We start from the raw sequence: 16487 nt of genomic DNA on the forward strand, positions 1-16487 counted from the left end.
GAAACCGGTCAGGATGCTCTCTGGCGCAGGTGTATAACTTTGAGGATCTGGGGACCCATGCCAAGTCTTCTCAGTCTCCTGAGGGGGAAACGTGTGGTCGTGCCCTCTTCACGACTGTCTTTGTGTGCTTGGACCATGTTAGTTTGTTGGTGATGTGGATGCCAAGGAACTTGACGCTCTCAACCTGCTCCACTACAGCCCCGTCGATGAGAATGGGGGCGTGCTCGGTCCTCCTTTTCCTGTAGTCCACAATCATCTCCTTTGTCTTGATTTATTGGTTTTCTGATGATTTCTTTACCCTATAAATAAATGTTTTAGCTACATTACATGTACAGCTGGTTGTTTGTTCAACACATTTACAAAATAACCACCAATGGTAACCCAGCAGTAGTACCACAGGTGAATAATTCCCCAGCATGGTAAAATGTCAAATAAATTAAAGAATTGATGGACAATAATGTGCATAATGTACAATGCGATTTGTAAGACAAGATGTATTAGGACAATAAAACAACTTTTTGTACCCACAAACACAATTCTTAATTAAACATTGAACTACAAAAACTTCCATGGAAACTTACATCTGTAAACCATGTATTGAAGTGAAAGCTGAATTATTTATATGAACTAGCCTAATATGATTGTAAAATGTGAAAATGATTTTCAAACAAAAAAGCTGTAAAATGTTAAAGGATCACTTTGGGATTGAATTCAACACAGGCTGAGTTTTCGGGAATGACTCAACAGTGATAACATGATTATCTTTGTCACATGATGATCGACTGTATGTGGAACCGTACTGTTCGGGAAAAGCGAAGTGATAATTTAAAAAATATATGCATTTAAACTGGTTTGTTCCGTTTAACGGTCTTTTTCTGCACTGCTCAAAACCAACCGATTTAGACTCAGCTATTAAGCACGCTATATTTAAGAATGTCTTGATAGCGCACATGAACATTCAAAAATCATGCACTGTGTCTTTAACAGGTTGAGCCCCTTCCAGCCAATGAACCGGACACACTACCCGGAAAAAAGCCGATTGCATGAGTAATAATGGGCTGTAGCTAATTTGTAAATAATTGGGTATATCGCTATTTATTTCACTTTTATTTTAACCGGTGATCTTTTTATATAATTCAAAGGCTGACATTCTCGTATGATTGGTAACTTGGCTCAAATCGCAAGGTTTTGCTTAGGAAACATGGCAGCAACAGCAGATCACTTCATGTATTTTGCTTTTGGAAGCAACTTGTTGAAGGAGAGACTTCAGCTGGCGAACCCCTCAGCTATATTTCATTGCACCGGCCGACTGAAGGTAATCAGGTTCGCAGCGCCCCCAGTAGGCAAGCGACTTTTAGTTTGGATATTTCGGACTCTTCTGGTGTAGCTAGTAGGAGATAACCAACAAGCAACATGGCGTTCGTTCATGGCGTTCAATAGCCCAACCGGCCGCAAAATGACGCTATAATTCTACGCCCTAGGCTTCTCGTCCCGAGTAGTTCAATTACATGGAGTAAATTAATTCCCCCCAGTCTATATAAAGAATAGAATGACCTCGAATAGAAAATGAATACTATTGTCTTCACTCACACAGTGAAAAGGTGTTACAGAGTAGGCTATGTGACACATCCAAAAATGCATTGTCATAGTATTCTAACAGGGTCTCTCTTTCTCATCTCTCCCCCCCTACTTACTACCCTATACCTCCCCAGCAGAACTACACATTGAACTTTGGTCTGTGGGGGGAGCACATTGATAACCATTGGCATGGAGGAGTAGCAACCATCCAGCAGAAAGAGGGGGGAGAGGTGTGGGGGGTGGTCTGGAGGATGAGCAACGACCACCTAGCCAGCCTGGACAAGTGAGTCACACTCTCTCACACACAGACACACACACCAGTGAGTCTCATCTGATGGCAACATACATTCTGGTCTTCATCCTGTACTTCACCTCATCCCTCCATGTTGTGTGTGTGTGTAGGCAGGAGGGGGTGGACATGGGTATGTACTTCCCCTTAGAGGTGACAGTGGAGACAGACAACGGGGCACTGCTCTGTAGAACGTACCAGATGAACCGCTTCCACGCCTGTCCCCCCTCGCCACAATACAAACAGGTAAACACACATTGGACGCACACACGCCTGTTTTCCCTCACCACAATGCAAACAGATACACACACAAGCCTGCCCCCCTCCCTGCAGTACAAGCAAGTGAAAGGAAATAACGTGTGCAGGTGGTGTGTTTAGGAGCCCAGCAGAACGGTCTACCAGTGCAGTACATGAGGAGACTAGAAGAGGTTCAGACCAACAACTACAGCGGCCCTTCTATCCTGGACAAGATCTCACAGGTCATTAAGTAATTCTGATATTTTTTTCCACTAATTGGTCTTTTGATTTGGTGTTTTGACCAATCGGATCAGCTCTGAAAAGATCTGATGTGATTAGTGGAAAAAATATCAGAATTGGGCTGCCTTTGTAAACATAGCCAGAATCCATCTGAAATGACAACCAATTGGGCTCTGGTCAAAAGTGGTGCACTGGCCTCCCGGGTGGCGCAGTGTGCCATCAGAGTCCCTTGGTTCGCGCCCAGGCTCTGTCGTAACCGGCCGCGACCGGGAGGTCCGTGGGGCGACACACAATTGGCCTAGCGTCGTCCGGGTTAGGGAGGGTTTGGCTGGTAGGGATATCCTTGTCTCATCGTGCACCAGCGACTCCTGTGGCGGGCCGGGCGCAGTGCGCGCTAACCAAGGTTGCCAGGTGCACGGTGTATCCTCCGACACATTGGTGCGGCTGGCTTCCGGGTTGGAGGCGCGCTGTGTTAAGAAGCAGTGCGGCTGGTTGGGTTGTGTATCGAAGGACGCATGACTTTCAACCTTCGTCTCTCCCGAGCCCGTACGGGAGTTGTAACGATGAGACAAGATAGTAGCTACTACAACAATTGGATACCACGAAAAAGGGGTAAAAAAAAAAGAAAAAAAAAGTGGTGCACTATATAGGGTGCCATTTTGGACAAACACACAGACAGGCACCATAAAGACAAATGCATGTGATGTGGCTTTGGAGAGATTTGATGACGAATGGTTCAATTGAAATGGAATGGGGCCTTTGAGAGAAATGGGAGATGTTGTAATGTATTTAATAGATGTATACTGAATGAAGTCCGTTACTTCAGAAATCAATTGATTTAATGTAAATTGTTATTCTTTGTTTCTTAAGAAACGTCTGAAGGATCTCTGCTCCCCAAACTGTATCTGGTCCAATTGTCTTTTCAACAAAACATAATTTTGTAGTCATTAATGACGTTGAACATACAACTATGTATATACAGAATTATCACCATAGTGTCCCAGTACAAATTCTGGAGTTTTATTTGTGCTTTAGTTTTTACTTAATTCAACGAATACAAACTTGTGCAAAATATATATATATATATATATATATATATATATATATATATAACAAAGATGCTTGAGTAAATTAAAGGTGTGTTTTAAATCAAATGTTAACATTTCTGCTGGATTTGCTGTATGCCACCTAGATTTTACACAACCACAGAAATAAAGCAATGAACCAACAGAAGATGTGATTTCAATATTGACATAAATGTGTGTAATTGAGACTCAAAATTAGCAGCATGTTTCAGTCACAGCGCTTACAATTGTCTAAATTCCCTCACTCCGCAGCAGTACAGCTGATGATCAACACTCATTATTACATTGTCATACAGTAATATGAATCAATGAATGTATGCCCCCTCATCCCAAATTCCACCCTACTCACTCAAATCTGAGAGGATTAGATCACTGGAGGTGATGGTCGTGCTACCCTGCTCAGACGTTGCATGCTTCAACCAATGGTTGCGTGCCACGTCATCGACTGCAGTCGGGCACCAGAACTCTGCTCTTTTAGCAGTCTATCAACACTCTCAGAAGACCCATAACCCATAATGGTCTCTAAATGTGCGTTTAAGTGTAGATTCAGGTTATCCCGTTTAGTCTTTTAGCAAGTGAGTGAGACAAACCAGTAGTGATGTGGGGAAAATGTATACAGTTACATATCGTGATATTTTGGACGATATTATCAATATGACTCCAAGCTTTGATTTGTAAAAAATAAAAGATTTACAAATAATAATAATAATTGCTAGTATTAGTCAGCTGTACCTGCACCAGAACTCACGTATTTTTCATCCTATAGCTTGTTCTCGGTCTTCTTTTTAAATACTGAGCCAACATGTTTTCAGCTCTTATTTCACTGAATGATCAAAGCTCGTTTTCATGCTCTCTCGTCTCTCTGCAGCAGACATATGGTGAGCAATATGTTTGGAACATCAAATCGCAATTAAAATCACAATACATATAGAATCGCAATACATATCGTATTGGCACCTAAGTAGTTTATGAACCAACACTTGCACTCAACTCCCTCCCCCACCCCCACCTAGCTCTGACTTTGGGAAAAATGTACTTATCGGTGGAGGCTGGTGGAAGGAGCTATAGGTGGATGGGCTCATTGTAATGGCTGTAATGGAATTAATGGAAATGAGTCAAACACATGGTTTCCATATTTTTGACGTGTTTGATACTGTTCCATTTCAGCCATTACAATGAGCCCATCCTCCTCCTATAGCTCCTCCCACCAACCTCCACGGGTACTTACTATGCCTGTTATATGTGATTGTCCCACCTAGCTATTTTAAGATGAATGCAGTAACTGTAAGTCACTCTGTATAAGACTGTCTGCTAAATCAGGGGTTCCCAAACCTTTTCACTCAGGGCCCCACTTCCAGCAGTGGGGAATATCCCAAGCCTCCCCTGCGCGCACATATGCTACGTCTATTTCTATGGGCACAATCACTTTTGGTGATTCACACCCCTCTTGTTGGTGGAGAGAATTTAGCAGGTTTAAAGCTTATTTCATGCAATTCTACACATTTTGTCATGGTGCAAATGCAATTGTTAGCTGACATGGGCTAGTTCTTCTGGACATTTCTGACAAGTTATAAATAGCTCTCTAAGGTATGCAATGACTAACGTGACAAGAGGACTGATGATGCACTGCCCAATTTCTAAATTGCACCTTGTGCATTCTACTATTACAACTTTCAAGAGTAGGTTTAAAGCTGGACTGAGACCCCCGCACCCACCCTGGGAACCACTGTGCTAAATGACTAAAAGTATAAAAAAAAAGAAACGTAAGTATCGTGATAATATCGTATCATGAGGTTCCTGGCAATTCACAACACTTCACAGGCTCGTGTCACTGGTCAGACATTGATAGGTAAAGTAGATTCACAGACCAGCAGGTCAGACACAGATCTAGATGAAGTAGATTCGTAGGCCAGCATGTCATGACGATGGGGATGAAGTAGATAGATGGTAGATATTCTGTGGGAATCTGAGCCCTTAGTCCACGGGGTGCTCTGGACACGAACGATTCACCTCAAACCACTCGTCTATACACCTGAGAGAAAGAGAACGAGAGAGAGAGCGCGAGGGGGACACGAGTAAAGTAACAGCATCTTACTGTAGTCAGGTAGGTGTGTGTTTGTGTGTAGTTACCCTTTGTGGTATATACAGAGACAGGGGAGTCTAGAGATGGTGTGTCCCTGCTCCATCTCGTCTAGACAGATGGCACACTCCCCACTATCTTTCACCAGAACATCCTCTGGGACACAACACACACAAATCAATCATCATCCTGACATACCATGCTAGCCAATCAGAAGGCATCCTGAACCAGCAGGCCAAACAGGCAGACTAACAAGATTATTGGGCGTACACAGAGAGATATACAATCACACACTCACCGTTGTAGCGGAGTCGTGATTTGGTGAGACACATGATCAGATGGATCTCCATCACATCTGACGCCACAAACTTACTGCACACAGGACAGAGGAAGCCTGGGAAAAATGGAGCAGGACATGTCAGCACACAATCCATCCAACCAGACCTTTTTCTCGGTCTCATCACAAACTCAGTGAGTGAGTGAGTGAGTGTGTAAAAATAGATCAACCATGTGGTCATGTCTGCATAATGACCAAAGGTCAATTTATGATCACAATGACATTCATGGTTCCTTAAGAAAAGTTTAATAAGTTACAGACTGACAGACACTCACTCTCCAGTACAAAACCTATATTTGTGTGTTTGTGTGTGTGTAGGTGTGTGAGACATGTGCCATGGAGGAAGTACATGCTTATGTGGCCTAATGTGCTCCTCTCGCCCCACAACAGAAGAGGGTGTATGTGTATTTCACAGGGAGAAAGCACATTTGTTATATATCCTCTTCTTATCTGCCAAGTGAGAGGCTTTAGAACAACACACAGTTTTCTTGTGGTAGAATAAGATATCATGTAGACCAGTGTTTCCCAAACTTGGTCCCGGGAACCCCTCTGGGTGCACATGTTGGTTTTTGCCCCAGCACTACACAGCTGATTCAAATAATCAACTCATCATCAAGCTTTGATTATTTGAATCAGCTTTGTAGTGCTGGGGCAAAAAACAAAACATGCACCCAGAGGGAAACATACAGCAGGCTACAACTAGACAGTCAGGACCTGAAAAACACGTACACACTTTAGCCTACCTCCCAGTAGGTGAGGGGACAGGTGAAGTGGTAGAGAGCCAATCATCATCTGGTGTTCTCCTCCTCTCTCCCCATCTGTCTCCTCCTGGTCCAGACTGCTGCTCCAGCCACCATGTGGTATACTCATCCCTGTCTGGTGGACAGACACACTGAACGTCAAGATACTGGGCATGGACGTGAGTGAATTACACAGGTATAACTGCCCGGGTTTGAACCTGTGTGCCACAACACTGTGTTAGCATCCTGAACTGAAGCCTTGGCATTAGCTTGGGGAGCTAACACAAATCTTCAGGTCTCAGGCAGTTACTCATGGAAGTATGTTTCCAAACCACTTTCATTACACACACCTGGTGGTAGGAGCTGGGTTGGGTCCCTCCGGTGTAGCGAATTCTGGGGCCGCCAGGACTGGCTGTGTATCTGAACCCTGGGGTAGTGCTGCTTCCAGAGGGTTCAACAGGGCTAGAATACGCCCGGGTTCGACTCTCAGCCACAGGGCTACTCTGCCTGACACCCATGGTGGCTCCTGTCCTATTCCAACTTCCCCAAGATATGAAGTCCTATCAGGTCTATAAAACAGAACAGTCCTAGAAAGTTCTATTCTCTCATGAAGCCCATCAGGGACAGGTGTTGAAAATGGTCCTACACAATGTGCAAAGCTTCAGATTGATGTTTAATCGATATATCAGTGTTCATATACTGTCACTATTCAAATAAACCATAAATAGCCTATAAAAAACGCTGAAACTCGATGTCACAAGAGAGACAGAGGCATGACAGTGTCCAGTCCAGTAGTTGTGCCAAAACAGCCAAAGAAATAAAAGTGGCTTGAAAAGTCCAAAGTAAAATCAAATGGGATAACGGACTGATTCTCGACGGACAACATTTACTGCCAAATCGTTTCATTCTCCAAATGAAAGTTTATTGGTGCGTCGCCGCATCATTCCAATATTCTATGCGCTAAGATCATGGCGGTTTGCCGCACAAGTCCCACACCGCGACAGTAGGTCCGACCACTTTAGTGACTATGTATGCACCTTCTCGACATTTCTCGATTACAGACTGTCGAAACGAAAGCGGCGTCACTTTGATCTCGATCTGCTCTGCTGTAGTTTCGCCTGCTGACTGCGATTGTCGACAGGAGCTAAGCAATGGTCGACTTCGTTTTGAATGGCCCGGTCTCCTAGATGAGTGGAGATTTAGCTTAAAGACCAATGGAATGGTCTAGCATGTACAAACTCCGCCCAACCAGGACACCGGGCCATGCAAAAGGTTTGCCCTAATGCCTTCCTCCTTCTCTCTGTGTGTGTGTGTGTGGTCAAGTGACATCAAACCCATGAACAACAGCAAAAGTTGCATGGACACAGATTAGGCTATAGACATAGCAGATGTTTATAAAAAGCCAGGCAGATATATAATTGTCATACTTAATATAGATATGTAATATGTACATCATATTTGCATATCAAAAACCCAGTCAGACTCACTGCTCCCTCCACACATTTGTTTTATTGAATACCTTCACACACACTGGAGGACAGAACATAAAAACACACATTAGCATGACAAACATTCAGTTAAATAATGTAACTAAAAATGATGTTCATAAGTAAAGACTTAAAAGCATTCAGAGAGAGACTTACATCTATCGTAGTTGCCATGTTCAGAGAGAGTAACAAGTGTAGGCCTAGTTTAGTAAGGTGGAAGAAGGCTGCTGCAGGTAGACGTTGCCTGTAGACACAGATCTAGGAACAGTTTCCTTTCCCCAATCCCAATAACGGGGGAAAATGACCTTGGATCAGTGTCTAAAAACAACTTCATCCTACTCCTTCAGGTCCGTGGGGATAGTAAAAGCGTAGCAGTGCACTGATGGTGGTGACACACACACACACACACACAAAACACACACACACACACACACACACACACAAACACACAAAACACACACACACACACACACTATGAAATAAACACACATATACAGCAGCTCTTGGCCAACTTCACAGCAGTACATAAGGGACAGTTTATAACATAGGATTACATTTCTGCTCTATTCCTCCCTCTATTTTCACCGCTAACATTTTTACAAGGTCACAACAATGTGCTGGTTTGGCTAGCATTGTGTGGTACAGTGGATGGTTCCAGTCAGGTGTTACATGGTTGACAGTGACAGTGCTCTGCTATGTCTGGGTGGCCAGGCTGGGGAGGGAGTATGTTGTTGCTGCTAGACTAGTTGATTGTTTGTCTTTAGGTGGATATGCTGAGCAAGGTTGGAGAGTGTCATGCTTATCATGCTAGAACCAGCATGGTGGTGGTTAGTAATATAAACTATAGTAATGTTGTAGCCTGCTGTATGAATGACATTAATAATAATGTTGTATGACACAGGTGTGTGTGTGTGTGTGTGTGTGTGTGTGTGTGTGTGTGTGCGTGTGTGCGCGTGTGACATGAGAAGGAGTGCAATATCTGGAGAGCAAAGCTTTTGATAAGTTAAAGAACGCAATGGTACATTTCAGCAGGCTGGCTGTCCGGCTGTCCTGTGTGTGTGTGTGTGTGTATGTGTACATTATGAATCTGAGTATACATTATGACTTTGTATAGTCGCTACAGGGTCGTTGGGCCTGTGTATTGATGCAGGGGATGAAACCAGAGGTGTGGGTAATTATTGTGGCCCGGTCGGACATCACTGCTGGCTGACTCCCATCTGCTGGTGGTCCGGCCCTGGTTCCTCCTCCACGCCTGCATGGTACTGCTCAAACGTCTCATCATCTATGTCTGGTAGACCCAGCAACTAGAGAGAGAGAGAGAGAGGGAGAGTGAGAAAGAAAGAGAGAGGGGGAGAGAAAGAGAGAGATGGAGAGAGATTGAGAGAGGGGGAGAAAAGGGGAGAGAGAGAGAAGGAGAAGTAGACCGAGATGAGGGAGAGGATGACATTTAACAGTTGTTATGTTCTTTTCTTTAGGAGTAGTCTAGTTGTTTTATTAAATAGCGTTAGGCTACTTACAGGTCTAAAGGAAGTGAAGACTTTGTCCAGGACCTCTAGCAGTGTTTTCTTCCCGCAGGAGGAGATGTAGTCCTGGGCTAGCTGTAGGAACGGCAGGCAGTCCTCACTCTCACTCCATACATGCTGTAGACGTACACACACACCACACCCCACCCCACACACATGTTATTAACCTAACCCATGTAGCCACATTGTCACATTATCACTGTAATGCTGTGCTAATGACACTGCTCAAAATAATAAAGGGAACACTTAAACAACACAATGTAACTCCAAGTCAATCACACTTCTGTGAAATCAAACTGTCCACTTAGGAAGCAACACTGATTGACAATAACTTTCACTGGCTGTTGTGCAAATGGAATAGACAACAGGTGGAAATTATAGGCAATTAGCAAGACACCCCCAATAAAGGAGTGTTCTGCAGGTGTTGAACAGACCACTTCCCAGTTCCTATGCTTCCTGGCTGATCTTTTGGTCACTTTTGAATGCTGGCGGTGCTTTCACTCTAGTGGTAGCATGAGGAGCAGTCTACAACCCACACAAGTGGCTCAGGTAGTGCAGCTCATCCAGGATGGCACATCAATGCGAGCTGTGGCAAGAAGGTTTGCTGTGTCAGCGTAGTGTCCAGAGCATGGAGGCGCTACCAGGAGACAGGCCAGTACATCAGGAGACGTGGAGGAGGCCGTAGGAGGGCAACAACCCAGCAGCAGGACCGCTACCTCCGCCTTTGTGCAAGGAGGAGAAGGAGGAGCACTGCCAGAGCCCTGCAAAATGACCTCCAGCAGGCCACAAATGTGCATGTGTCTGCTCAAACGGTCAGAAACAGACTCCATGAGGGTGGTATGAGGGCCCGACGTCCACAGGTGGGGGTTGTGCTTGCAGCCCAACACCATGCAGGACGTTTGGCATTTGCCAGAGAACACCAAGATTGGCAAATTCGCCACTGGTGCCCTGTGCTCTTCACAGATGAAAGCAGGTTCACACTGAGCACATGTGACAGATGTGACAGTCTGGAGACGCCGTGGAGGAGGTTCTGCTGCCTGCAACATCCTCCAGCATGACCGGTTTGGCGGTGGGTCAGTCATGGTGTGTGGTGGCATTTCTTTGGGGGGCCGCACAGCCCCCCATGTGCTCGCCAGAGGTAGCCTGACGGCCATTAGGTACCGAGATGAGATTCTCAGACCCCTTGTGAGACCATATGCTGGTGCGGTTGGCCCTGGGTTCCTCCTAATGCAAGACAATGCTAGACCTCATGTGGCTGGAGTGTGTCAGCAGTTCCTGCAAGAGGAAGGCATTGATGCTATGGACTGGCCCGCCCGTTCCCCAGACCTGAATCCAATTGAGCACATCTGGGACATCATGTCTCGCTCCATCCACCAACGCCACGTTGCACCACAGACTGTCCAGGTCTGGGAGGAGATCCTTCAGGAGACCATCCGCCACCTCATCAGGAGCATGCCCAGGCGTTGTAGGGAGGTCATACAGGCACGTGGAGGCCACACACACTACTGAGCCTCATTTGGACTTGTTTTAAGGACATTACATCAAAGTTGGATCAGCCTGGAGTGTGGTTTTCAACTTTAATTTTGAGTGTGACTCCAAATCCAGACCCCCATGGGTTGATACATTTGATTTCCAATTATCATTTTTGTGTGATTTTGTTGTCAGCGCATTCAACTATGTAAAGAAAAAAGTATTTAATAAGAATATTTCATTCATTCAGATCTAGGATGTGTTATTTTAGTGTTCCCTTTATTTTTTTGAGCAGTGTATACACAGTGGGGGAAAAAAGTATTTTGTCAGCTACCAATTTTGCAAGTTCTTCCACTTAAAAAGATGAGAGAGGCCTGTAATTTTCATCATAGGTACACTTCAACTATGACAGACAAAATTAGAAAAAAAAATCCAGAAAATCACATTGTAGGATTTTTTTATGAATTTATTTGCAAATTATGGTGGAAAATAAGTATTTGGTCAATAACAAAAGTTTATATCAATACTTTGTTATATACCCTTTGTTGGCAATGACAGAGGTCAAATGTTTTCTGCAAGTCTTCACAATGTTTTCACACACTTTTGCTGGTATTTTGGCCCATTCCTCCATGCAGATCTCCTCTAGAGCAGTGATGTTTTGGGGCTGTTGCTGGGCAACACGGACTTTCAACTCCCTCCCAAGATGTTCTATGGGGTTGAGATCTGGAGACTGGCTAGGCCACTCCAGGACCTTGAAATGCTTCTTACGAAGCCACTCCTTCGTTGCCCGGGCGGTGTGTTCGGGATCATTGTCATGCTGAAAGACCCAGCCACGTTTCATCTTCAATGCCCTTGCTGATGGAAGGAGGTTTTCACTCAAAATCTCACGATACATGGCCCCATTCATTCTTTCCTTTACACAGATCAGGTGTCCTGGTCCCTTTGCAGAAAAACAGCCCCAAAGCATGATTTCTCTCTCCCCCCCCCATGCTTCACAGTAGGTATGGTGTTCTTTGGATGCAACTCAGCATTCTTTGTCCTCCAAACACGACGAGTTGAGTTTTTACCAAAAAGTTATATTTTGGTTTCATCTGACTATATGACATTCTCCCAATCTTCTTCTGGATCATCCAAATGCTCTCTCGCAAACTTCAGACGGGCCTGGACATGTACTGGCTTAAGCAGGGGGACACGTCTGGCACTGCAGAATTTGAGTGCCTGGCGGCGTAGTGTGTTACTGATGGTAGGCTTTGTTACTTTGGTCCCAGCTCTCTGCAGGTCATTCACTAGGTCCCCCCGTGTGGTTCTGGGATTTTTGCTCACTGTTCTTGTGATCATTTTGACCCCACGGGGTGAGATCTTGCGTGGAGCCCCAGATCGAGGGAGATTATCAGTGGTCTTGTATGTCTTCCATTTCCTAATAATTGCTCCCACAGTTGATTTCTTCAAACCAAGCTGCTTACCTATTGCAGATTCAGTCTTCCCAGCCTGGTGCAGGTCTACAATTTTGTTTCTGGTGTCCTTTGACAGCTCTTTGGTCTTGGCCATAGTGGAGTTTGGAGTGTGACTGTTTGAGGTTGTGGACAGGTGTCTTTTATACTGATAACAAGTTCAAACAGGTGCCATTAATACAGGTAACGAGTGGAGGACAGAGGAGCCTCTTAAAGAAGAAGTTACAGGTCTGTGAGAGCCATAAATCTTGCTTGTTTGTAGGTGACCAAATACTTATTTTCCACCATAATTTGCAAATAAATTCATTAAAAATCCTACAATTTTTCTCATTTTGTCTGTCATAGTTGAAGTGTACCTATGATGAAAATTACAGGCCTCTCTCATCTTTCTAAGTGGGAGAACTTGCACAATTGGTGGCTGACTAAATACTTTTCCCCCCACTGTACACATGGTAGATGTTGGGTAGATACACTGAGTTTTATATGAGGTCAGAGTACAGCTAGTAGAAGTAGAACCTAGAGATTAGAGAGCGAGATAACACAGACATTCAAGGACAGGAGATCATGTAGGACTGTTACTGGAACAACTACTGCTGTAGTTAAGCACACACACACACGCACACACACACACAGAACCTTAAGATACTGGACATGGACGTGAGTGAATCACACAGGTATAACTGACTGGGGTTTGAATCTGTGTGCCACAAGACTGTGTTAGCCTCCTGAACTTAAAGCCTTGGCACTCCCATGAGCTCTCCAGGGATTGGCCAACCCTAAACAGTGTCCCCCTGTGACCGAGAGGGAGCGGTGCATTCACTATGTGTGTGTGTCTCCCCCTGCTGATAGCAGTATTGATTGGCATGGTAACAGGATCTAATCTGCCAGCCAGAGAGAGAGAGGAGTACCGTATTTCACTGCAGACTGGTACTGCCAGTGTCTGCCCTTGGGACTACCCAGCACTGTGCCTGTGTGTGGGTTGGTTCTTCTATCCTTGTGGGGACCTAAAATCCCCAAAAGTTCCCACAAGGACAGTAAAACAAGGTAAATTCGCCTTTGTGGGGACATTTCCCAAAGAAGGATATTTTAAATTTAGGGGTTAGGTTTAGAGTTACAATTAGGGTTAATGTTAGAATTAGGGTTAGGGTAAGGGGTTACGTTTAGGTTTATGGATAGGGAAAATAGGATTTGGAATGGAAATACATTTTAGGTCCCCAGGAGGATAGAGGAACAAAACAGTTTGTGAGTGTGTGAGAGAGTGATAGTGAGAGAGTGAATCAGAGAGGCAGAGACAGGAGGGAGAGAAAGTGTCAGAGATGGTGGGGATAGGACCTAGTGCAGTAAACAGACTAGAGACCAAACAGGCCTACATGAGAAAACACATCTGCATCATACAGGAGCTCTCTAGTCCCCACTCTACATCAGCTGGCCATAGGGCGCGGACACCACAGTTCTCCTGGCGCGGCGCCCGGCAGTAAATAGATTATGTCAGCAGTCGCAGCGATTGTGGTGCCAATAAGAACTCAGGGCCGTGCATCCCTCCATAGGCAACTTGCAGTAATACCTCATGTTGTATACATTTGCTATGTAAATATGTAATGCACATACAGAGTCACTCAGCGGACAAAACAACAACAGCACTGCTATTGCAGGCCTGTGTCTATATGCGCAGGACAAGCGGCATGCCCATAGCAGCTCAATGCGGTTTATCCCAACTGTTTGCAGATAAAAGAGGTCGCGGCATATTATGCGGCCAAAACAACATGCGCGCCAGGCGTGCTATAGTCCGGTGCACCAAATCAAACTGCAGTGACATCATTCCCGTTGCGCACACACACACTGCGCCGGTGGACCCGAGAAGCAAACCCCAAAACACTGCAACCACACAAACGCATACACGAACACACACACACTTACGAAATTCTCGGTCCCTCCCGTCATGTTATCGGGACAAAGGACATAGAAGGAGATTCCCGGTTCTGCGTAGAAGTCCAGTCTCCTCTCATCATCCTCCTCCGCAAAGATCAGATCGAACGGAACAGACGAACACCATTTCTCCGCCACCTCCACCAGCTGCTTAAACTCCATCCTCTCTCTCTCTCTCTCTCTCTCTGCCCTCCTCTCTCTTAGTCCTGGTGGTCTGGTCTGTGGGGGTCCGGGGCGCCGGTATAGACTAGTCTGTGGTCTCGTGCCCTCCTATTGATGCTGCTGTCTCTCGGTAAATAAAAACAGCTGACCGGACAGACAGCTGTAGCCTGCAGTTTCCCCTAACGCGCCATGCGCGTGGCGAGAGAGACAATATCTTTTCACTATCGCATTACACTGGCTTCACGGTATTCGGTAACAATAAGGTGTTTTCTCAAACCCTCATCCTTTCATTAGTCCATTAACCGATGAGATCAGCAGGGAGCAGTCCGTTCTGGGGTCGCATACATACGTTACGCACGCGTTGTGGAACGTTACGCCCATTAACGATTCAACGCGATGACGACAGGCTGAGACGCGGCACACTGCTGTCATCGATAAATTCCGTGCCTCCATACGAAATTATTGTTTCGTTCTCAACAAGCAGCCAGAGACTAACGTTCAAGACTATACATGGAAATAGGGTGTCATTTCACATGTATTCCCTATTTAAATTAATGTTATTCTACATAGAGCAGTAGGCCTATATGCCTAATCTTATTATATAGGCACTGTCTAGAAATGTTATATAATAGTAAGCGTAATCACACGTGGGCTTAAAGCTGCAGCCTAGCCTACTTATTGCAATGACACTAGGCTAACTCCATTTACCAATGATTTATACTGAAGTTTATTTCTACAACTGTCTTCATTCCAACATGAATGAATGAGGCAGGCTTTTCAGTTCACACACCTTAAGCAAAGATAATGTGGGCTTGCACTGTCTAGGCTACAATAAATACAAACTATACCGTGTGTAGGCTAGCTGACAGAGGTCCAGAGGTCCGCTAGGTGGTAGCAGCACCCTATCTAGATTGTCCCTCTGGTGAAATGAACCACTGGACCCCTTTCATACAATGATCACATAGACATGGCAGCCTGAAACCTATACTCTATATATGCTATACACACTGTAGACAGAACATTGAGAGAACATTGTGATCCCTCATGTTTGTGTTTGTGTGTGTGTGTGTGTGTGTGTGTGTGTGTGTGTGTGTGTGTGTGTGTGTGTGTGTGTGGTACATTTTCCAGTGGTGGAAAATGTACTCAATTGTCATACTTGAGTAAAAGTAAAGATACCTTAATATAAAATGACTCCAGTAGAAGTGAAAGTCACCCAGTAAAGTACTACTTGAGCGAGGCGGTTCTTCCCACCCATTGACCACACTGTGCCATTCCAGTGAGTGTGTTTGGAGGGCAGGAGCTTTATACAAAGTTCTCTCCCTCTCTCTCTCTTCTCTCTTATCTTCTCTCTCTCACAGCTGCTTATTAACCTGATCACATAACTTGTTCACCCTGAACTTGTACTGAACATACCTTTCTTATTCCGTATGAGGTTATTCATGACTTCTACATGATAACACAACACGTCAGTATGACTATGATAATACAGTGAGTGCAGTCCTTTCACCTTCTCTGTGCTCTCTTTTATCCTCTCGCAGTACAAAAGGGAAAATAAATACAAATACATTTGGGTTGTATTTATAATGGTGTTTGTTCTTCACTGGTTGCCCTTTTCTTGTGGCAACAGGTCACAAATCTTGCTGCTGTGATGTCACACTGTGGTATTTCACCCATTAAATATGGGAGTTTATTAAAATTCTCAGTTTCCACCTCATTTTGTGAGCAGTGTGCATGTAGCCTGTCTTCTCTTGAGAGCAAGCTCTGCCTATGGCAGCCTTTTTCAGTTGCAAGGCTATGCTCACTGAGTCTGTACATTGTCAAAGCTTTCCTTAAGTTTGGGTCAGTCACAGTGGTCAGGTATTCTGCCGCTGTGTACTCTCTG

At 44.8% G+C, this 16487-nt stretch overlaps 3 protein-coding genes across 6 annotated transcripts; 1 reads left to right on the plus strand and 2 right to left on the minus strand.

Moving 5' to 3' along the window:
* Positions 1–766: 766 nt before the first annotated feature.
* Positions 767–3574, plus strand: ggcta (gamma-glutamylcyclotransferase a). Of its 4 annotated transcripts, none has more exons than XM_021572458.3 (4): positions 767–1315; positions 1713–1861; positions 1981–2113; positions 2233–3574. In XM_021572458.3, exons 1-4 carry the CDS (start codon positions 1157–1159, stop codon positions 2356–2358), a joined length of 567 nt encoding a protein of 188 aa, XP_021428133.3. In that variant the 5' UTR covers positions 767–1156; the 3' UTR covers positions 2359–3574. The 4 variants fall into 4 exon arrangements, with proteins under 4 accessions (XP_021428133.3, XP_021428134.3, XP_090065155.1 ...); XM_021572459.3 differs by having other exon boundaries at positions 770–1315; positions 1716–1861; XM_090209029.1 differs by having other exon boundaries at positions 770–1315; positions 1716–1861; positions 2246–3574.
* Positions 3329–7727, minus strand: LOC110496514 (E3 ubiquitin-protein ligase znrf2-like). Its single transcript, XM_021572461.3, has 5 exons — positions 6937–7727; positions 6590–6722; positions 5808–5903; positions 5560–5665; positions 3329–5461 (listed from the first exon to the last, which is right to left on the minus strand). The coding sequence occupies exons 1-5, from the start codon at positions 7102–7104 to the stop codon at positions 5404–5406; spliced, it is 561 nt and encodes a 186-aa protein (XP_021428136.1). The 5' UTR covers positions 7105–7727; the 3' UTR covers positions 3329–5403.
* A 349-nt stretch (positions 7728–8076) lies between these two features.
* mturn (maturin, neural progenitor differentiation regulator homolog (Xenopus)) lies at positions 8077–15006 on the minus strand. Its single transcript, XM_021572462.3, has 3 exons — positions 14435–15006; positions 9591–9713; positions 8077–9377 (listed from the first exon to the last, which is right to left on the minus strand). Exons 1-3 carry the CDS (start codon positions 14603–14605, stop codon positions 9270–9272), a joined length of 402 nt encoding a protein of 133 aa, XP_021428137.1. The 5' UTR covers positions 14606–15006; the 3' UTR covers positions 8077–9269.
* Positions 15007–16487: the final 1481 nt, after the last annotated feature.

This window comes from Oncorhynchus mykiss, chromosome 18 (assembly GCF_057628025.1).
Source record: "Oncorhynchus mykiss isolate SJ-2025 chromosome 18, ASM5762802v1, whole genome shotgun sequence".
NCBI lineage: Eukaryota > Metazoa > Chordata > Actinopteri > Salmoniformes > Salmonidae > Oncorhynchus > Oncorhynchus mykiss.